This window comes from Equus quagga, chromosome 3, assembly GCF_021613505.1.
Source record: "Equus quagga isolate Etosha38 chromosome 3, UCLA_HA_Equagga_1.0, whole genome shotgun sequence".
In the NCBI taxonomy this organism is placed as follows: domain Eukaryota; kingdom Metazoa; phylum Chordata; class Mammalia; order Perissodactyla; family Equidae; genus Equus; species Equus quagga.
The window spans coordinates 114,757,852-114,781,167 of NC_060269.1; the positions used below are offsets into that span (position 1 = coordinate 114,757,852).

At 43.2% G+C, this 23,316-nt stretch overlaps 1 protein-coding gene across 2 annotated transcripts in view; it reads left to right on the forward strand.

The window, feature by feature from the left end:
- The first annotated feature begins 383 nt into the window (after positions 1-383).
- The window catches only part of LOC124236886 (E3 ubiquitin-protein ligase LNX-like), a 91,220-nt gene continuing 68,287 nt past the window's right edge, over positions 384-23,316 (forward strand). Inside the window, exon 1 of one of the 2 annotated variants that reach the window (XM_046655838.1) lies at positions 384-751. In XM_046655838.1, coding sequence (XP_046511794.1) covers positions 660-751 — 92 coding nt within the window. In that variant the 5' untranslated portion in view covers positions 384-659. The remainder of the gene's footprint in view (positions 752-23,316) is intronic. The other variant, XM_046655837.1, reaches the window with a different exon arrangement.

Below are 23,316 nucleotides of genomic sequence, written 5' to 3' on the forward strand. Positions count from 1 at the left end.
ATCATTTCTCTTACATCTGTCGGTGTAGTCAGGACCATGATGGGTAAAATATCTTAAATGCATATTCTAAATACACATTAAAGGTGGAGTTGGTTCATATTTAACACTCCGTGTCGCAATGTCTGAAGGCTTTCTTTGAGCTCCAATCTCCAGGCTGTGTTCCAAAGATGCTAATTGCTTACAGTGTCTTCCTCCAGCAAGCTGTCGGACAGCTTTTGATTATTTGCTTATTCACCCTACGGGCTCTGATTGTGCCATGCTCATGCCCTCTTCTAACGCAGTTCAGCTTCCAGCCCATCTGCTCCTGGCCAGTGATGTAAATGTACCAGCTGCTTCCCAAGAACCAGTCGGCATCCTGCAGGAGGGGGCAGGTCCTTTTCCCCGGCATCAGCCTGTCTGCTCTCTGCCTAAGCCCTCCCGCCAACCATGGTGGGTCCCTGCCTTCTCATATCTCCCCGTCTGAGAATCAAAGAGTGCAATCCTCTTACAGGCCCGTGATTTATCAGCGTGGCTCCCTCTAAGGGCTCTAAGTCAGATTCCTTATGATCTGCTGATTGTGGGAACATGGCAAGGTCTGTTTAAAGGGGCTTGGCTAGGCTGGGCCCCTGCGGCTGACAGAGAGAAAGTGGCTGGGAAGAAAGCAGCACCCTGCTTGGAAAATGAAGGCGCTTCTGCTGCTGGTCCTCCCCTGGCTCAGCCCTGCCAATTACATTGACAATGTGGGCAACCTCCACTTCCTGTACTCAGAACTGTGAGTCGCCTCTGACTGTGCCTGCCTGGGTTCGCATGTCGGGTCTGGTGGGGGTGGAACCGGAGTCAGTTCCCTGGCCGGTATGTCTGTTTAGAGGAATAAATTCCACATACACGAGATGCCCTTGGACCAAACACTTTGCCAGCAGCTTAAAGCAGCGTGCTTAGCTGCTGTGACTTAGCAAAAAAACACCATCTTACTGATGGGGTGTTTTACCAGCAAGGCATTCTTTTCCTATGTCTATGCCAACACTGCTTTTTAAATTTCTTTTTGTACTCTGCTTTTTCTCAGGAGATGTGTCTTCTCTTCCTTCCATAAATAGAACCAAAGAATAGTTAAGAACAGAGCCTGCGTGCACAGATCTGCAGCCTCTGTCAGGCATTTCTCACTGCAAGCAGACATCTCCCTTTATTGAAAGGGTCGGTCTCCATACCTGAAAACACATATAGTTTCAGTATAGGGGAAAGATAACCCTATGTGTAAAAAATATATGTCCATTTTATTTTTGATTTTTAAACATGGGAAAGCAGAAAGAACTGTGCAATGAGCACCTGTATTCCTATCACCTAGATTTAATGATTAACATTTTGTCACATTTGCCTCATTTATTTTTCACTGAAGTAGTTTGAAGTAAATTGTAGTCATCATGACAGTTCTCCCCTAAATATTTCACTCTGCATCTCTAAAAAAGAAAGGCATTTTCCTACATGCCCTCTGTCCATTTTATAACAGGAAATGACTCACATCTCCCACCTCTACAGTGATATTTTTCTGGCTCCTTTTGTTATTAAGCTTTGAAAGAGGATTGTAGCTTGATGTGAAGAGCTTCTAGCAATCATATAAAAAGTGCTGCTGGGTGTGCCTCAGTGTTTGGAGCATTTACAAAAATGTATGCCTCCTTACTAAGCGGACAGGTAAAAATAGCAAGAGTTAGCTTGTGTGCAAATTACAGTCAATGGGCAAATGGAAAGAGGGCCTCTAGAGTTCATAGAGCCCAGACTAGAAAAGCTCAGCTGGTCGTATACCCGCAGGAATATGTGGTGATAATGAGGGCCTCTTTTATAATTAGCTGGACTAAGCAATTTGTCCAGCACAATAGATGCTCTATAAATGCTTGGTAAGTAGAGGCAGGAACAAATGACCTAGATCCTTGGAGGCAGGTCATTCATTTTGAGGACTCTACATTTCAGGATTATCTTATCCTTGTCCTACCTTATTGGAATGGAACCCCAGTCTACCTTAGATAAGAAGGTTGAAAGAGAAAGTATCTGGCTTAAGCCAGAATAGTGAGCATCTCTAGGGTAATAATGACGTTGTGGAAGATTTTCTGGAACAATAGATGATGGCAGAACTCATTGGCATTGTGAAAAGTCCTCTTCCTCTCTCCAGATGGATGTTGAAGTTGGTATCTCTGAAATCTAGTGCAAAGCATTCCTCCCTCCACCCTCGCCACCCCCATCCTCGCCACCCCCATCTGCTATCCTCATTGGTTGCTATGGTCGTTTCCGAGGGCTGCTGTAACAAATTACCACGCATTTGGTGGCTTAGAACAACAGAAATTTATTCTCAGTCAGTTCTGGAGCCCAGAAGCTTGAAATCAAGGTGTCGACAGGGCCACACTCGCTGGGAAGGCTCGTGGGGAGAATCTTTCCTTGCTGCTTCCAATTTCTGGTGACTGCAGGCTTTCCTCAGCTTGTGGCTGCATATCTCCAATCTCTCCCTCCATCTTCACCTGGCCTTCCACTGTGTGTCCTCTCTAATTCCATCTTTGTCTCCTCCTCTTCTTACAATGACACGTCATTGGATTTAGGGCCCACCCAGATAATCCAGGATGATCTCATTTTGAGAGCCTTAGCTTAACTGCATCTGTAAGACTCTGTTTTTCAAATAAGGTCACATTCACGTGTTCTGGGTGGACATATCTTTTGGGGGCCACCGTTCAACCCACTACAGATGCTATTGAGGATGCTTTCCATTGAGTTACTGTCAATTTTATAGCGTAATTGAAGGAAGGCTCTTCATACTGGCTTACTGTTTCCTTTTCTATGACCATGTGAATCAAAGGGAACTTTCTTGTTGAATAACTGAGTGGATGCAAGGAGGCCATTCTTTCCAAAATGTAAAGCAATCCAAGAAGCATGATGCCAGGAAATTGCCAGTACAGTCTTCCCAAACTAATTTGACAGAACTTTCTGGGAAGCTTCTAGTTGCTGAGGATGCTTTATGAGAGAAGTCTGTGCAGCTCTTACCTGACGCTACTAGTGATAATGGAACGAGTCAGTGAATTCATATCACAGTTCAGTACTGTGGCCTGTGCCCTAAGGAATACAGGTAGTAAGAAATCAGGCACAGTACCCGCTCTCAAGGAGTTGGGAATCTAATTGAGAAGATGAAATTTATACCAATAAGAAATATAAACAAAGATCCAAGGCATAAGGGGGTAAGTCTTTAAAAAGTAGGGTAGGTAATAAGTTGAGAGGAAGTGGAGATTGTCCACTTCAGTGAAATTGGTGAGGGAAAGCTAGAGAAGTTGAGGGTTTGAGCTGGATTTTGAAGTCATTAGGGAGGAACTAGGCAGAATCAGAGATGGAAAGAAAGAGCATTTCAGGCAGTGTAAATAGCACGGGCAGAAAGGATGGGAGGTGGCTGTGCTTGTCACTAAAGCTTTGAAAAATAGCAATTGAGAGCAGTAAATGGGACTGTGGGGTCCATCAAGCATTCTTGGGAGCAAGGGCAGTGGGGTGGTGGCTGGACGTCCCTGGATAAAGAGACCCTCCTCTCACTACCGTAGGCAGCTGGGATCGCGAGGCGGGCAGAGCTGCGTGGACTCAGTGGGAAGGGCTGAGAAGCCGGGCGTCCTCCTGCTACCCTAGTCTGAGCTCTGACATCCTGGTCTTGGAGGAAGCTTGCCCTGTGTCCCCTGTGCTTCCTTTTCCTCTGTAACACCAAGGTTCTCTTAGGCTGCGTCCTGTTCCCTCAGGGCCCAGCTAGAAAACCAGAACTAATCCAGTAAACAGAGTCGAATTGAGCATGTGGCCCAGGGGCCTCAAACTCAGGCCCACAGGAACCAGGCAGGAGTTACTTAGGCATGAGAATCGTTCAAGTATAAGACAAAAAGAAGTGATCAACTCGCTCAGCTGTGGAGAATATATGTTTATATATTTTCCTGGTTAGGATTTATGTATATATGATGTCTAAAGGCATTCAAATTGAATTTAACATAAAGTAAAATAAAAACACTTTGTCCAATCCGGCAGATCACTCCTGCCTGCCTCGTTTGGCCCTGAGGACCAATAGTTTATGACCCTGGGCAGCTCCTTTAAACATGTCCAATGTCTCCTGGAGCCTTGACCTGGAGAAGAGTGAATTCCACAGGAGAAGCCTAAAACCAGAGGATTTGGTGTGGGGTCCCAATCCACAGGTTAGGGGTAGGGAGTCCAGGATTGCTCCCGGGTCTGCAAACAGCATGCCAAAAGGACAATGCTTTCTTCCTCCATGAGCCCTCACCCCTAGACTCGCATGAACTCGCTGAATTTCCTAGACCCCAAAGGGAATTTAGGAAATAGACTTTCAGTCTCATGGGCATGAGCATGGATACAGCCTTCCCATCTTTCTGGGCCTATTTACAGCCCCACACACGAGGAGACTTGTAGGTAAAGGCCTCAGAGCAGCATGGATTCTGAGGACTGCCTCACCAGAATTGGGGGCTGGGTTTGTTTTTTAAAATGCAGATTCTTGGGCTCTCAATAAAACCTATTAAAAAGCTCTGGTGGGGGGCATCCAATTCAATTCTTAAGGTTCCCCCAGGTGATTCTTATGGGCACTACCATTTAAGAACCCTTGGATCCAGCTCGGATGTCAGCTTGCCCTGACTTCCCCTGTGGAAAGTCATCACTCTGTTCCCTGCATCTCCTCTGTGCTGGGCATCCTTGGCAGCTTTGGGGTCTGTCTCTGCCTGATGAGTCCTTGGAGAGCTTGAGAGATGCTATTCCCTGTATGCCCAGCTTCTGCACAGTTCAGACTTGAGTTGAACTGAATAAAATGAATGTGCCTCATATCTTGGCCAGTTCCTACACATTGTGAGCTGTGATAAAGAAGTCTCTGGTTTGGTTTCCATGGAAAGCAGTATTGATCCCGCTCATAATGATGCCAGCTAGCCTCATCCCAGGTGTTGCAGGAAGCAGCCCCATGCTTGAATAACTGAGATGGCCACTGCCCTGGTCAGTGAACTCCTGTGGCTTTTGTAACATTTCTTTCAGTATTTTATTTAGCCAAGATCTCAGGGAAAATCCTTAGATTTTAGTGGGGTGGTAAGAAGTATTTTATGGTACACACCCAAGTCTTAAAAGTCATTTACAGAAAATCAAAAAGTTTTGTCATCTTTCCTCCACCATTAAAATTTCTAGCTGCGGGGCTGGCCCCATGGCCGAGTGGTTAAGTTCACGTGCTCCGCTGCAGCTGGCCCAGTGTTTCGTTGGTTCGAATCCTGGGCGCGGACATGGCACTGCTCGTCAGGCCATGCTGAGGCAGCGTCCCACATGCCACAACTAGAAGGACCCACAACAAAGAATATACAACTATGTACTGGGGGGCTTTGGGAATAAAAAGGAGGAAAAAAAAAATTTCTAGCTCCTAGAACCACTGAAAATACTTCTCACTTTTGTATGCTATTCTGGTGGATGCTGTGTTCACGCCCGTGGCATTCCGAGTCTGAGTTTTGAGTATGTGCAGTAAGTTGACGGCCTACTTTTCAAAGTAGATACCTACCCTTTGTTTTAGAGACACAGTTATCAATAAGACAGGCAGGCATGGTCACTGGAGGATGACAGGTCCCTAAAGCTAGTGCTACTGCCATAGCTGTGTGACTTCTCAGGAAGTCAGGAAATGTTGGCTCTCTTTCTAGCTTATGCTCAAACAAAGGGTTTTGGTTTGTAAGTGGCATCACTATGAACAATATTCATGCCAGTATCTGCAGAGAGAAATTACACTTTACCCCCTGGCCCCCGTAGAGATAGCAGGTCTAAGTGAGGAAAGCTTATTCTCACTGGAGTTTTGTGCTCAGGAAATGAAAATGAGTGACTCCGATTTTGCAACTTGAGTCATTTAGGGCTATGGAAGGATGAGGTCTTCTGGAGAAACTGCCAAGATCAGCAGGAGGTATGAGGGAGCCCTGTGTGTGTCCTTCCTGGGAAGCCCAGACTCAGAGATGCAGAACACCCACCAAGTGTCTTAGGTCCAAGGACACCAGCCACCCACCACCTCCCCAGCAGAAGTTTCTCAAACCAACGTACAAAACACGCCTGACAAATGGCACTGTCTTCCTGCAGCGAGAACATTCACTTTGGGGCCCAGAGGCCAAAGAGAGCCTTCAGTCACCCCCAGCCGGGCATCCCAGGCTTTCAAGTGAGACGATTGCTTGCCTTAGTTTTGTATGTCGCTCTTGTTAGAACCTGGTCGGCTTCTCAATTGCCCCTTCTCTAGGTCAAGGCCATGCAGAAGCACTCATCTTAGTAACTCCTTTTTCTCCCTGCTGACGTCAGCAGACTTGGGCCAGGTGTTGGGCTATGAACTACATAACCTTGGGGGAGCATCTTTTTTAAAAGCTTTGCCGTAAATGGAGATCCACGTGAGGCACGTCTAGATAGTCACAGTTGGATTCTTTCTTGGGTGAATGAGGAGGGAGGGGGATGAGCACAGCGGGATTACCTCAGCATCCACTTCCTCCTCACTTCATTTTCACTGTGTTAACTACTCCCAACACTTTCCAAGTTTAAACCAACAGAGTGAGCTCTATGGTTTTGCCAGTAAACGTTTTCCAAGTTGAGTTTCAAAGAATTTTTCTTCTTCATCAAAACTGAAAAGAAAAAAAAAAATGCCACTGATCTGGATTTTTTTTTTTTGCCATATGTTTTGAGAATCTGAAGCTGAGTTTGGATTAGGACCTGGAAGGAAGGAGGCAGAGTTTAGAGGAAATGGAGTGAGGTGGAGAAATTGTATTTCAACAGAGAGGAACAAGGTCCAGTCTGGAGGAGCAAAGCCAGGACTCATTTGGGGTCAGTGACTCTCTCCATGTCTTTTGAAGCGTGGCAGTGCAGCACGTTTAATAAGGCATTTTTCCTTACGTCTTTAAACTTGTGTATCTGGAAGGAAATTGAAGCCGCATGTTCCTGATTCATTTACACTTAACTCATCAAAATGTTGCTTTGTAATGATTCTTTGATGCCCAAAGAGCATAGTGACCCTGTTTAATGGTCTTATTGTTTTCTCCTTAAGAATCAGTGAATTCTCTTTTGCCAGCAGGAAAGCAACTCCAGTACAAACTGTTTGGCTTTCTGGTCTAAAATGCAGAAGCCAGGAGTTTCAAAATACAACTCTGGTGCTTGGCAAATTGTGTTTGCCTTTCTTTGGATCACATGACTATGTCAGGTGGGAGAAAGGCAAAGTAGGGATTTCTTTAACAGGATATCAGAAGCCTCACTGATCGTTTCATATTTGGTCCATTTTTCTTCATTTTAGCTTTAATAGAAATCTCAAACAATGTAAAAGTAGAGAGAAGAGTATAATGAACCCCCACGCACCCTACTACCCATCTTCAACAATTATCAATTCATGGATATCTTGTTTCATCTATACCCTCCTTGAATTGTTTTGAACCAAATCTCAAATATCATAGTTCACCTGCAAATGTTTTAGTATTTATCTCTAACGGATAAGTTTTCTTTTTTTTTTTTTATTGAGTTATTGATAGGTTACAATCTTGTGAAATTTCAATTGTACATTAATGTTTGTCAGTCATGTTGTAGGTGCACCACTTCACCCTTTGTGCCCACCCCCCACCCCACCTTTCCCCTGGTATCCACTAAACTGTTCTTGGTCCATAGTTTTAAATTCCTCATATGAGTGGAGTCATACACAGATTATCTTTCTCTCGCTGGCTTATTTCATTTAACATAATTCTCTCAAGGGCCATCCATGTTATTGCAAATGGAATGATTTTGTTCTGTTTTGCAGCTGAGTAGTATTCCATTGTATATATGTACCACATCTTCTTTATCCATTCGTCTGTTGATGGGCACTTAGGTTGCTTCCACGTCTTGGCTATTGTAAACAGTGCTGCAATAAACATTGGGGTGCACAGGACTTTTGGGATTGCTGACTTCAGGCTCTTTGGATAAATACCCAGTAGTGGGATGGCTGGATCGTATGGTAGTTCTATTTTTAGTTTTTTGAGGAATCTCCATACTGTTTTCCATAGTGGCTGCACCAGTTTGCATTCCCACCAGCAGTGTATGAGGGTTCCTTTTTCTCCGCAACCTCTCCAACATTTGTTGCTATTAGTTTTAGATATTTTTGTCATTCTAACGGGTGTAAGGTGATATCTTAGTGTAGTTTTGATTTGCATTTCCCTGATGATCAGCGATGATGAGCATCTTTTCATGTGCCTATTGGCCATCAGTATATCTTCTTTGGAGAAATATCTGTTCATGTCTCCAGCCCATTTTTTGATTGGGTTGTTTGATGTTTTGTGATTGAGTTGCGAGAGTTCTTTATATATTAAAGATATTAAGCCTTTGTCAGATGTATGACTTGCAAATATTTTTTCCCAGTTAGTGGGTTGTTTTTTTCTTTTAATCCTGTTTTCATTTGCCTTGAAAAAGCTCTTTAATCTGATGAAGTCCCATTTGTTTATTCTTTCTATTGTTTCCCTTCTCTGAGAAGGCATGGTGTCCGAAAAGATCCTTTTAATACTGATGTCAAAGAGTGTACTGCCTACGTTTTCTTCCAGAAGCCTTATGGTTTCAGGTCTCACCTTTAGGTCTTTAATCCATTTTGAGTTTATTTTGGTGAATGGTGAAAAAGAATGGTCAATTTTCATTCTTTTACATGTGGCTTTCCAGTTTTCCCAGCACCATTTGTTGAAAAGACTTTCTTTTCTCCATTGTATGCCCTCAGCTCCTTTGTCAAAGATAAGCTGTCCATAGATGTGTGGTTTTATTTCTGGGCTTTCAATTTTGTTAAAGGATAAGTTTTCTTAAGAAATGCAACCATAATAATAATGTCGCACCAAAAACAATGAACCATTACTCCTTAATATCAAATATCCAGTGAATCCAGATTTTCCCTGTTGTCTCATAACTTTCCTTTTTAGTTTGTTCGAATCGTGAGCTAAATAAGGTCTATACATTGCAGTTGGTCACCATGGCTCCGCAGACCTCTCCCTCTCCTGCCCCTACCCCGCCACGTTCCATTGACGCAAGAGAGTTCTTGAGGTAAATTTTAAGGATTATAGCTTTGGCAAACACCAAATACTAGGCTAGTAGCTGGAAAAGAGAAAAATAAAGCAATCATTTTAAATTACTATCAAGTTGAGGGAAATGTAAAGAAGGAAAGATCCAGAACTTTGAACAATCTTATGAATTTAACCAAGATGAGTGTTTTTGATGACCTTGTCACCCAGAAGCTTTAAAAGGGGAACTTAAAGAGGATAGGGAAGTACCTTCTTCCTAGGGCTATCATCTCCCAACGTTTTTTGATCACAGACCTCTATCAATAAAGTTAATCCACGTGCCTGTCGTATGTATAGTTAACTATAAATTGTACACATATTTCTGTATCAGTATATTATATCCATTATAAAACACACAAATATTTTTAAAGGATAAGAAAAAAATTCTACATAAGGATTCTGTGATAGTCTCCCCACATTCCTCATGGGTTGTCTCCGTCTTGGAGACTACCTCAGAGGAAGAGGCTCTCAAGACTCCTTGGCGGTTGAACACAACCCCTGCAAAGTAAAGAGAGGATATTTCCCACTGCCAGTCTGTGGGGTTGATCTTGGAAGGAAATGGGCAGGAAATGGCCCATGTCTTCAGGCCAACAAAAACTTTCAGGCCAAAGAACCAGACCTCCTTTCCTCTTAGTCACTTTTCCTTTTTTTGACCGTCACTCCTTCCTTGCGTGGCCCATGTGGACCCCACTCTCTTCCAGCCACCTCCATCCTCAGCCACACCTGCTTTCATAAATTCCAAGAGTGAGGCAGGGGAGGGTCCAGGTTTGTGAAACCCAAAGTGTTTAGAATTTTAGGAGTTCTTTTTTTTTAAAAAAAAGAAGACACTAAATAAATCCACACTTGCTAGGTCCCCAATCAGGTTCTTGGAAGGGCCCATGCATGCCTTGAGGTACAGTCATCAATCTGACAGTAACCCCCTCCTGGGTGAGCACTTAACCTCCATGTCTCTCTGTCCTCCCCACAGAATCAGCTCTGAGATTTCTGGTGCTCCTCAGAGCCCGCTTCTCCAGTGTTTAACTCTTGCATAGCCAGAGCTAGAACAGTCTTCCTGATGCCCCATGAGCCAAGGAAGTAACTGGGGTCCCTTCCCCACCCTCTTCCTTCATCAGCAGCTCTACCCAGAAGAGTAAGATAGGGAGAGGCAAATGAGTAAGTCCCTTTGTCATCTTGAGGACTGTAAAGTGGCCTGCCGCTGGAAGTTGGGAGGTAGATAACTTGATGATTAAAGGCACAAACTCTGGAGTCAGTCAGACTCAGGTTACTATTCAGTCTCTGCCATCTGGTCCACCTTGGGCAAGTTGAGCTTTTCTCTCTGAGCTTTTCTCATCTATAAATGGGGATAACACCTACCTCACAGGTTGTATTAAATGAGATTATGTAAAGCACTCAATATAATTCCTGCTATGTAGCAAATCCTAAATTATGGATTCTATTACTAGTAATAGAGTAATTATAAGAACATATTTCATCAGTTCTAAGATGTTTTTTAATATCTCTGATAGCAGGCTGTGTCTTAGAATTGATGGCACCGTACAAAGATAATGAGCAGTGTTTTCTTTCTTAGTAATCTGTAAAATAATGGTGCATACTACAATAGAAAGTTTTCAACGTGATGAAATTTGATAATAACTAAGCTTCATCCATGGACAGCATGGAGAGGCTGAGATCAAGAAAATGGAGTTGCTGAAACTACACAGTCCCTTCATTCCTCCTTCACTGAAGAGGCAGGTAAGTGACTTTCTTGGGCTCAGAAAGAGGTGACCGGCATCTCAGGGTGAAGTCTGGGGAGAGTCCTGAACTATTTATCAGTGGACGAGGGCCACGCCTCCCACGCAGCTCCACTTCCACCCGTGGATCCTTCTTTACCACACCTTCCATCTCTCTTGACTCTGTCCGCAGTCTTCTTCCCTGGAGTCATTCCTCAGCCACCTAGCTCCTTGTTACCTTGACACTGCAGCTCCTGCTTCCTTCCTCTTTCCTACTCATCATCCCCCTCCCCCAATCTGAAGAGGAAGGCTAGATCCAGCATGGTACATGCCTGGGTAGAGTCTGTGGCCCAGAAGCATAGTTCTTTTTTAGAGTTGAAGGAGGCCCAATCTTCCCATTTTATAGGTGAAGAAACTGAGGCACAGTACTCAGTAGCCAAATGACTCAGCCCTGCCAGTAACAAGCTACGTGACCTTGAACAAGTCATGACATTTTTGGGGAAACAATGATAATACATTTGTTGTTTTAATGTGTCCTCAGGAAACAATAAAACTGGAGCTAGTTGTTAAAGTTTTAAACTAACCGCTTTGGGCAAAGCCGTGGCATGGATGTGATACAGTGATGCATGTGACTACACACATCACCTATTAGGAACTGAGTGTGCTCAGAGCTGTCCTGGGGCTTCCTTGACCATTTTGTACAAAGTCAACTTGGGGCCATTTGACAGTAATAAAGCTTTACATTTGAATATGACATCCCAAGGATCTTCATATAATTCGAAGGGTTTTATATACAAAGGATGGCAGCAGAGAAGCAAGGCAGAGCCTGATCAGGAAGCAGTTACAAGCTTCAGCTTGTAGTGATTAAAATGTGGCCTCTGAAGTCACTCCGATGTGAGTTCAAATGCTGCCACATCACTTACCAGCTGTGTAACCTTGGATAGATGAATTAATCTCAGCTGGGCCTCAAGTTTCTCATCCTTAAATCAGAGCTCTTGATGCCTACCTCATGGGGTAAGAATTAAATACAATACACATGAAGCACTTAATCAATGCCTGGAACATCATTAAGTACTCTATAAATATTAGCCATGATGATAATAGATAAATGAGCTCATTTGAACCTCACAGCAAATGCATTGAATCTCCATCGTATTGATGGGGAAACTAAGATTCACTGAGGTTGAGGAAGCTCCCCTAGATGATCCAGCCAGCCTGGGATGCAGGCATCCTAATTCTGGGACCAGGCCTTTTTTTTCATTGCGTCTCCCTTTGTTGCCTTGGAGATAGCATGGCTGGAGTGTGTGTCAGGTTGTTCCAGGTCTTTACAATTCACTGGGGCCAGGTTGGGAGACTGAGATGGGTTCTGAACCAGAAAAGTGAATTGCTTTAGAGACGAAACTTTTCTGGGCGGAATTTTTGGCCAGTTAAAATCATGCTGAAAACAGAGCTTTCTAGCATGTACAATTATTTTTTCCACTGAAGTAGGCATAAGAGGGCAGACTACAAGTGGTCCCAAAGACATTCTTTAAAGTGGTCAGCCAAAAAACAATCTTGGTCTGATGAGCTAATTGATGATAGATTAAAGAGGATCAAAGGAATTCTGTTGCAAATGCGTGTGGAACAGCCCTTCCCTCCAAGATGCTGCAGTTTTTATAGGAAAACATCTGAGCGCCATCAAAAGTAGGGGCTCCCCCCACCTTCCTTGACACCAACCCTGTGAAAGTCTGAGATGTCGTTAAGGATTTGCAGGTCATGGAGCATTATGATCACAAGCGTGGACTCCAGAGGCAGACAGACCCCTGGCTCTGTCACTTACTTGGTGCATGTCTTCGGGCAGCTGCCTAACTTCCTTGGGCGTAGTGAGGACTAGTTGAGATCATGCATGTACAAGCCAGGACCACGCCCGGCACACAGGCATTGTTGACCAATGTTAGCTATTTTAATCTCTGTCTTTGCTGCTCTACAAGCCAACTTCCTTTCTTTGCTTGCTGCATATTTTTTCTCTTTAGAGAAGATACCCATGTGGTATTGGGCAAAGGTGTTGGCGTCTGATTACTGGAGGCTTTTCCCTGAGGCTGCCCTCTTTTGCCTCTTTGGATTCTCCTCAGGACAGCAGCCCAACTTCATCAGGGAATTATAATTCCTTTTAACATGACAAAAAAAGGATTAAACACGTGAGAGGTGCTGATTCTCCATTAACACCCCCCAAACACTTATAGTCTCCGGAGAACTTAAAAAGTCCAAATGGCAGCTAGACAGGAATGGTTGTAGGGCTCAAATATAGGGTGGAAGGGTGAAGGCGACTAAGAAAAACAAGGGGTTCTCTGTAACTCGGGCATTGTTTCTTCAAATACAAGACGGCCGGTTTAGGTTATTCTGTGGGAAACATAGACACTTTGGTTTTTGTTAAATCCTCCATTCAGTGGCTTAGTATCACTAGAGGAAGCATCAGGGAGATGAATAGATGGACCTTTCACTTCTCAGTTGGCTGCTGTGCACACACGTCCGTCGCCTCTTATGTTGGTGTGGTTGATGCAGTTGGATTGAGGCGTGTGGACCCCAAAGGAGTCCAGTGATTTGGTTCTCCTTCAGATTCTTTATTTGTTTAACATTTAACAAAGGCAGGGGATTTTCTATACATAAAAATGATGCTTTACGGAAACAGATGGACTGCTTCGTCCCGTAGAAGTAAACTCATGTTCTGAAAAAATCCAGCAAGACGTTTCCCACTTCTTAGAAGTTCCTATCCTCCATTCAATGTTTTGTTTTCTAAGTGTGCTTTTCCAAACTAGGCAACTCACTGGTAGATGAATTAAGTTTACACTTACGTAGTAAAAAGAAAGCACTCATTCCTGGGAGGTGTATCATTTAATAACAACAAATGTTTTCGGAGTACCTATGAAATATTAGGCGGGTTCCAGGCCCTGAGGATTCTGCCGTAAACATATATTCCAGAGAGCGGGCAGTAAACAAGCAAAAATGTAGTATATCAGATGGAAATAAGTGGTATGAAATAAAACAGCGTGTCCTCACCCTGGTTTATTTACATAAGAAGGCCTCCCTGAGAAAGGGCATTTGAGCAGAAACCAGAAGGAAGTGAGGGAGGGAGCTGTGAGGGCGTCAGATTGCAGGACGAGCATGGACTTTGGAGTGGCTGTCCTATTGGCAAACCCTAGATCTGACGCTTTCTAGCTCTCTGTCTCATCCCTTGGCTTTAACCTCTCTAGGCCTCAGCTGTCTCATCTGTAAAGTGTGAATGACGGTTCCTACAGCCCAGCAGCCCTGTGAGTCGTCAGTGAGACCCATGGAAGAGGAGCCGGCACCCACGCGGGCAGGGTGAATGTTAGTTTCTGCGACTTCTCCTTTTGCCTTGGCTGGATTATTTCTGAAGGAGAGTATGGGGGAGGAATTTTTACCTGGTTAAACCTCACTCTGGGTCACACACTCTGAATATAGTTTTAAATGGACTCTCAAATACCAACGGCCGCCCTCTCCACACACACCCCCCCTTCTTGCGCAGAGTGAACTCATGTTTAATTTTCTCATCCCTAAATTGTGTTGCTTACTAAATTTCTCCAGCCTGTTCATATCTATGTTTTCAGTGGTTTCTCTCTAATTGCAGATGTCTGTGTCTAACCTGGTTTATTTTTCTTTCTTCCTCCTGTCCTGCATCGTCTGTGGCATTCCCCACCTGAATGTCATCCATAAATTTCGTGACACCCTGTCCCAGGTTGTCCATCAGGGTATTGATTCAGATCAATGTGATGGCGGATTGTTGAGACACCCTCTGAAACACCTCCCCACAACTGGACTTAATATCACGTTTGCTTGTGATTTCTTCTGTTTTGAGCCCCCCTTTTGAATCTTTGGACTAATAGTGAAAATAAAATCTTTCCCAAGACACTGTGTGTTCAGCTCACTGCCCCCCTCCACGTTCCTTTACATTCTTTACTACAACAAGGACAGTATTAAAGTCTTCAAGATAATCTCATAAACTCGTCTGCAGGAACTTAAATGCAGATGGTTCTTTGTTTATTCATCACTGGTCTTCTGAACCTTTTAAATTTTGCTTTCCTAACATTTACTCCACAATTTATTAAGCCAGCAATTGCATACATCATACACTAATTTTTCACTACCCTTTCCATCTGCTTTTTTTCTCCATCACTATCACATGTTGTTGGTCTTTTTCCAACCTTCTGACATCCCCCTGTGTGCAAGGTAATTTTTCAGAAATAATTATTCATCTTTACTACACCATTGTTCAGTAAGCACATTAGTCAAATTCTTTTATTCCCCGAGGACATGTGTCATCTGGAGCAGCTGATTTATGTGTGTTTGTGTTTGCCAAATATTCCCTTACATATCTTTTTGTCCAAACTTATCCGTGTGAGTTTATAATTCTCCAAATTTCACTTATTTATACTTATAAAGATATTTTTAAAGGAGCTCAGCATTTCATGTTTTAACATTTTTATTTCAGTGTTTGCCTCTTTTAAAAACTTAGTGGATCTGTGTTCTTTCAAGCTTCTTGGCCTATTTTTTATGACTCAGGGTGAGCTTACAGATTTTAAAGCTATTGCATTTGTTAAATCCTTCTGTTTCAACTCATGTATATTTTTCTCTGCTGAGCTTAACTGATGCAGTCCGTTGTCTGGGCATCTTATTCTCTTTTTTTAAAAAAACAATTCTGATGGTTTTTGATTTTTTTTTTTTTTTGAGGAAGATTAGCCCTGAGCTAACATCTGCCACCAATTCTCCTCTTTTTTTGCTGAGGAAGATGGTCCCTGAGCTAACATCTGTGCCCATCTTCCTCTACTTTCTATGTGGGATGCCTGCCACAGCCATGGCTTGACAAGTGGTGCTAAGGTCTGCACCTGGGATCCAAACCCACGAACCCCAGGCCACTGAAGCGGAACATGTAGACAACCGCTGTGCCACCAGCCTGGCCCTGGGTCATCTTATTTTTTTTTTTTTTTATTTTGATGAAGATTAGCTCTAAGCTAACTACTGCCAATCCTCCTCTTTTTGCCGAGGAAGACTGGCCCTGAGCTAACATCCGTGCCCATCTTCCTCTACTTTATACATGGGACACCTACCACAGCATGGTTTTTGCCAAGCGGTGCCATGTCCACACCTGGGATCCGAACTGGTGAACCCCAGGCCGCTGAGAAGCAGAACGTAACCGCTGCGCTACTGGGCCGACCACTGGGGCATCTTATTCTTATCTGAAGCATTCAGAACTGTTCGGTGATCCTAAGAGTTGGTGACGCACGACTGAATAGGTGTCTGCTTTTTCTAGTTGATATAAATAGAGACTAGGATAAAAGAATTATGAACTATAAATTTCTTTCAGAAAAATAAATAGCAGTAGAATATGCTGATCAGCTTCTTAGAAACCACCAAGTCTCTCATTTTCCTGAAATGTAGAACTTTCCACTATGTGAATAGTTTGGCAATAATTATTCACTCTTTTCCTCAGAGAAATCATGTTATTCAACCCAGCCTCTTTTTTTAACATGACCTTGCCAAGTCAACATGATTTTAGAGAGTATTTTGCTGAAGTTTATTTAGTTGCTATCTGTATCCTAATTCAGTCGATGCCTCCACCCACCCACTGGAGAATCCTGAAGTCATAGAATGCATTCCTGCCATTTATTTTTAGAATCTCATCCAACGCCCTTATTTTACTAAAGACAAATGTTTGACCTCTGTAAGCGAGGACACTTAAATCTGTAACCACTCTGTGCCAGTGACTACTCCAACAGAAAGCTCTGTTTAGAATGCAATACCCCTTCTTCTTCACAAGCTTTACAAGCTGGCGTGGCACTTGACCTTGAGGTTGGCGTTGGAGCACATTCAAGTGAAGCCCCATTGTCATCTGGAGCCGTTAGCAAGAACAGTGTAGTTGATGTGTCATTTTATTTTCAGATGGCATTAGATTTGGTATTGATTAGTAGCCTGCACAAAAATAACTAGAGCAACTGAAAATACTAAATTTCCGATTTTAACCAGTGGCCGAGTCAACCTTTGTCATGAATGACTCATGCATGGACAGCAGAATTTAAATACTAATTGCTGGTAGTTGCAAAGAGGGAGCAGCCTGGGGTGGCCTCCCCCTGCAGCTTACAAGAAGCTGTTGTCACTGTCCCCTGAAAGTGCACTTTTAATCTTAAACATACAGTAAGCAATGTCTTTGATGGCGCTGGTTTTAGGTAACAGAAGTCCTGGTATTTGGAGACTTATGTATACAGACACTCTAAAGAGATCAGAGCAGAGGTTAAACCAAACCAGTTGGAACTGAATCATTTTATGCAAATGAAAAAATGTTCATTTGAATCGTACGCTCATGCTACTAGACAAGATATTTCAAAGTCCTAAAATATTACTGATCAAAGTTCTAAAGTCTTGTGCTTAAAATGAGTTATTAGAAAAGGAGGAATTAGGGAACCTGTGAGCATCTTATCAGCCCAGACATAACACAGTAGGAAAATATCTGTATACTCCTTTTTGTAGACAGAGGTTAAAATGCTTTCCCCACTTCTTGAGGTTCTGTGTGACTAGAGGACCACAGGGGTAGGAAATATTGCTGGGGACCTTCTGGGAAGGAGACATTTCTGGTCCAGACTCTGGCCTCGGGAATCCGGCAGCTCACCTCATGGCCCTGTTTGTGCCAGAGGGAGCCCTTGACCCGTGTGGTGGCTGTAAGGCACTGAGAGCACCTGTGATGTAGCAGGATGGTTACATGCTGTTCCGATTTTAGTCAGGAAATCTACCTTATTTTAAATGTTTAAAAATAAATAAATAAACCAAAACTTGAAACAAATTAAGCCCGTGGAACTGACTCCACTTCCAGTGGGATTGAGTTGATTTGGTTCTCTTTCTGGATCTCCTTCAACCAGTCGGCTCTCCTGGACTTGGCCAGGTAAAACTGTGCACGAATGTTGATCAGCTATTTGGCTTGCTCTGTCTGATTACTTCCAGAAGTTGTAGAATATGGCCCTATTGAGCGTCTTCAGTTACTTTCCTTTTTTTTCTTTTTCTTCCTACCCCGAAAGGGTCCTTGTTCCAGTGTGTTCGTGTTCAGCCTTTCCTGGCCCTGACAATAATGAGACTGGACAGTAATGACTGCTGCATCTTGAATTTTCGTGCAGTGTCCCCAGTGAGCTGCACACCTGCGAGTCTGAAAGCTCTTTCAATCACAGCTTTTGAATCAAAGATGAATCAAGCAAGACTCAGGCTACTTGGGGAAGAGCTTTTAACCAAACACCAGGATGCTAGGCTTAAGCCATCTGGCAGAGCAAGCGATTGACTGCCTTTTCTAAAATGTAAGACTTATGCAGATAAATTGGACCTGAATTGCAATTTAGTGGTTTTGCAGAGATGAACCCTAACCTATTCAGAAAAGTACAGAGGTTCTGATCTCATACCCCACCTCCGGTTACGTGTCTGCCTCCTCCCTGCGTTTCACCTGAGTTAGTAGGAGCCCCACACGCAGCAGAATCATAGCAAGACAGTGCTGCCAGAGATGTTTTTCTGTCACAGCTGACCCTAGGGCTTGATGACAAGGTCCCACTCAACAGAGTGCTTTTTGGTTAGTCTAGTGGAAAGGGGTGCAGATAACACCCAGACACCGTGGTGTCCCATCCTCAGGAACCACCCTGACACCCACCCTTCAGGCACTGTGTGTCACATGTGTTCTCTTTTTCTGTGTTCTGGGTACCAGGCTTGGGACTGGGTTTTTGTGATTGTTGGGTTTTTGTTTTTTGGGTTTTTTTAATGAGACATTTATATTTAGCCAGTGGCTGATTGAAACCAATTGCTATGCGAATTTCTTTACATACATTATGTCCCCTAATATGTCACGTTCCAAATGAGAACAATTAGAGAAGCCATTCCGACAGTATCCAAACCCCACCCAGTCTTAGGATGCTCTGTCCCAGCTCACTCGCATCACTGACTTCCCCACGCCGTCACCTGAAAAGAAAGAACTGGATGGACCAGATTGTGTATTTTATGAGGAAGAAGGAAGGCTGCCCGTTGAAAGCTCTTCCTTTTGTTTTCAGTGACAGAGAGAGATGTTCTCTTCCTTGGCTGTGTGATAGGCGCAGGTTGGCTAGACTCCTGTCGGATGGGGAGCTAGCGCAGAGGAAGGCGCCCAGGGCTGCCCAACTGTGTGGGGCTCAAGCAGCACTGAGTCCCTGTGAGTCTGATGGCAAGCCCAGTGTTTGGCACAAAGTTGGGCTAGAGTAAACGGGGACATGGAGAGGGCGAGGGAATGCTGAAGGAGCCTCAAATGCGGCCATAACGCAGTCCTTTGTAACTCCTCACAGTGTGTGTGTGTGTGTGTGTGTGTGCCTATAAAAAGGGTAAAACTAATCATTGCTTTACAAAGAACCAGCATCTGGCTACCTGCTAATGGAAACACTAGAGCCTACCCCTCTTCTCCAGGACCAAGGCTGGACACAGGGAGGATTGGAACTTAGTCCCCAGACAAAAGAGTCATCAATTAAGAAAGGGTGGACCTCAGGCTATTGTACACGTAGGACTTCTGTGGTGCTGTAAAAAGTGCCAAGTGTTCATGTAAGTTGGCTGCCTTTAAAAAAAAAAATTATACAGGGGCAGGCCCTGTGGCATAGTGTTTAGGTTCGCCTGCTCCACTTGGGCAGTCTGGGGTTTGTGAGTTCAGATCCTGGGCACAGACCTACACACTGCTCATCAAGCCATGCTGTGACAGTGTCCCACATACAAAATAGAGGAATATTGGCACAGATGTTAACTCTGGGCCAGTCTTCCTCAGCAAAAAATAAAATAAAAAATATATATGTGTATATATATATATACACACACATATGTACCTTTTTCACATTTTTTAAGGCAAACCACTTTTGACAGGAAAAATCACTACTTTCCCCACTACCACACTAAAATGCAAGTAAAACAGACCTAGAGGTGACTCTTTTCACCAAGTGGCATGCCAGGAGAATGACTGGCTCAAGCTATAAATAAAGCAATAAGCAGAAAGGTAGATTTTCCTCAGTAATTAAGAAATGATCACTGCTAAAACCTTGCTAGAGATATTTAGATTTTGCTACCAACAGAGAAAATAACAATCCTGGGGTTGGAGCAGAAATTCCACACTGATATTTATGTCATGGTGTCATAAACGAAACCTACCACATCTTTTGTGTTGTTGTTATTTAATCGAGTCAATGTGTCATTAGGTGTAGAACCGAGAAGAGGAAGAGAAGCAGCTAATTATAGAAAAACAAAGGAGGGATTTCTCATGAACATTTTGTGCTTCCTCAGTGTAATCAAAGGCTCTCGAGAGGCATTTGGAGCATTCATTCAAGGAAACTGTGTCACGTGGGTATCTGTAAATCTCTTTGTAAAGAAGTGATATGGGAATGGAAGCACCAGACTAGGAATGTGGTGACACTGAGATCTACTCCAGCACTGGTAAATCAGGACTCTGAACAAACTTTCATAAAGCACGTTTGTGGCACACACTGTGCACTAGGACAAAGGTGAAGGAGAAAGGGGAATCCTTTTTAGGTCAGGAGTCGCTTGTGGTGGACGCGCCATTCCATTCAATCACATTTCTAGATACTTTCCTGTGGCCGTTTTTGTGCTTGTCCAAAGTAAGCCTTCTCAGGGGACACCTTCCGTGGCTATACCCTTTGTGTTAGGATCATCTTCCGAAGGAGGGATGCAGTGAGAATCTCTTCATCTTCGCTGGGTGATGGGTGCCTTCGGGTCCCAGAGGAAATCCCATTGGGCATTTCCCACGAGATTCCCATGAGAGTTTGTTTGACTTGAACTTGAGAATATAGGAGGTGCATTCAGACAGAGGTCGTTGCATGGATGTAGAAATGGCCTTAGTTATTCTCCACCTATTTCCTTATGGTTAAGTAAGGAAAACCATGTGATGTGGAATAGCTAATGAAACAATGGTAAGAAAGTTACAGGATGTTGTAAAATGCTTATTAAAAACAGGTTGGAGGGGCTGGCCCCATGGCCAAGTGGTTAAGTTCGCGCTCCGCTTCAGCAGCTCAGGGTTTTGCCAGTTCGGATCCTGGGCGCAGACCTGGTGCCGCTCTAGGGCCACGCTGAGGCAGCGTCCCACATAGCACAACCAGAAGGACCTGCAACTAGAATATGCAACTATGTACTGGGAGGGCTTTGGGGAGAAGAAGGAAAAATAAAAAATAAAATCTTTAAGAAAAAAAAAAGGTAGAAACCTAAGGTAAGGTAGACCTAAGAAAGACTTAGTCAAGGCCAATGATTGACCCAAGAGGCTCACACTGGTGCAGTCCCTGAAAACCAGTCAGCAGTACTGACCTTGACTATATCTAATACTTTGGAGCTTCCTCATCTGTAAAATGGGGATAAGGGGGTCTTTGTCAACATTCTCACATGCTTTACAAAAGTAGAAGTAAAGATAGTCCCAGACTCATGTGCTCATGAAACGAGCCAATAGATGAATGAGAAATAATAGAGGAAATGAAAGAGAGATGTGGTATGAAAGCGGATTGACTTGAAAGTACCTGGCATACATACAGCACTGGGGATGGGGAGCCAATTCTGGGATCTGGGACTGACCATTGAGCCAACTCATATTTCCCTGGCTTTCATCTCCGCACATCTCATTTTAATCTATATCAAGGGGTTGCCATGTTTTTTATATTTGATAATGTTTGCCTCTGAGAATATTAACATTGTATTTAAAATATTCATTAATAGACTAGAATGGTAAAACTAATCATAAAAAGTTCAGTTTCATTGCAACACAATGAGCCAATTTGTTTTACTGGACTCATTTCCCATGTGCTGTTGTAGGTAAGCAGAGTAACTGAAGTTTGCTGTTCTGGATGGAGGGGAGATATTTCATTTGTGGTCATGTCAAGATGCAAGTTTTATGTCATGGAAATAATAACATTTCAGGAGAAAGACAATGATTGCTGTAGAATTTGCAAAAAGGACAAAAAGAGTCATGCCTTAAGCAACCAAAACAACAAAGCCTGGTCTTGGTTGTTTATGGGGTCTGCATAACCTAATTAAACAGACTTAGTTTGTAATGGAAACAGCAATATTGGTGGGTCTCATATGACTTTGATTATATCCCTCATGTCCCTTAAAAGAAAAGAAAGGTCTAAACCTTTAAATTATAATGCACAAAGGAAAGTCTGCTTCTATTTCTCTTCTGATTCTTTGCAGCCATGAGGATTCATAATTATTCCAAGAAAATGACAAATACCTTCCCCAACTCCGTGACTTAATAGAAAAACATTTCCATTTATGACAGGTTAATGCTACTAGTTTTTCTCCTTCTACCTACAAACACACAATCATTTCTTTCCGTGTTGGTTCTTTTTTCTCTTTGCACGGTTTTTTTTTTTCTTTTTAAAGATTGGCATCTGAGCTAACATCTGTTGGCAATCTTCTTCTCCCTTTCTTCTCTCTTCTTCTTCTCCCCAAAGCCCCCCAGGACATAGTTGTAGATTCTAGTTGTGAGTGCGTCTGGTTGTGGGATGTGGGATGCCACCTCAGCATGGCCTGATGAGTAGTGCCATGTCCGCACCCAGGATCAGAACTGGCAAAACCCTGGGCTGCCACAGCAGAGTGCGCTAACTTAACCACTCGGCCATGGGGCCGGCCCCCTGCAAGTTTTTTTAGTTGAGGTTATAATAGTTTATAACATTGTGAAATTTCACTTGTATATGATATATATGTTTCCCTTTACCCCTTATGCCCACCACCCAACCCCCTTCCCCTCTGGTAACCACTAATCTGTTCTCTTTGTCCATGTGTTTGTTTATCTTCCACATATGAGTGAAATCATACAGTGTTTGTCTTTCTCTGGCTTATTTTGCTTGACATAATATCCTCAAGATCCATCCATGTTGTGGCAAATGGGATGATTTTGTCTTTATTTATGGCTGAGTAGTATTCCATTGTGTGTGTGTGTGTGTGTGTGTGTGTGTGTGTGTGTGTGTGTGTGTGTGTGTGTGTATATATATATATATACCACATCTTCTTTATCCAGTCACCAGTTGATGGGCACTCAGGTTGCTTCCACGTCTTGGCTATTGTGAATAATGCTGCAGTGAACACAGAGGTGCATAAGTCTCTTTGAATTGTTGATTTCAATTTCTTTGGATAAATACCCAGTAGCGGGATAGCTGGGTCATATGGTATTTTTATTTCTAATTTTTTGAGAAATCTCCATTCTATTTTCCATAGTGGCTGCACCAGTTTGCATTCCCACCAGCAGTGTATGAGGGTTCTCTTTTCTCCACATCTTCTCCCACATTTATTTTTTGTCTTGATGATTGTAGGCATTCTAACAGGTATAAGGTGATATCTCATTGTAGTTTTGATTTGCATTTCCCTGGTGATTAGTGATGTTGAACATCTTTTCCTGTGTCTGTTGGCCTTCTATATATCTTTTTTGGAAAAATGTCTGTTCATGTCCTCTGACCATTTTTTGATCAGATTGTTTGTTTTTTTGTGTGGCGTTGCATGAGTTCTTTATATATTTTGGAGATTAACCTCTTGTTGGATAT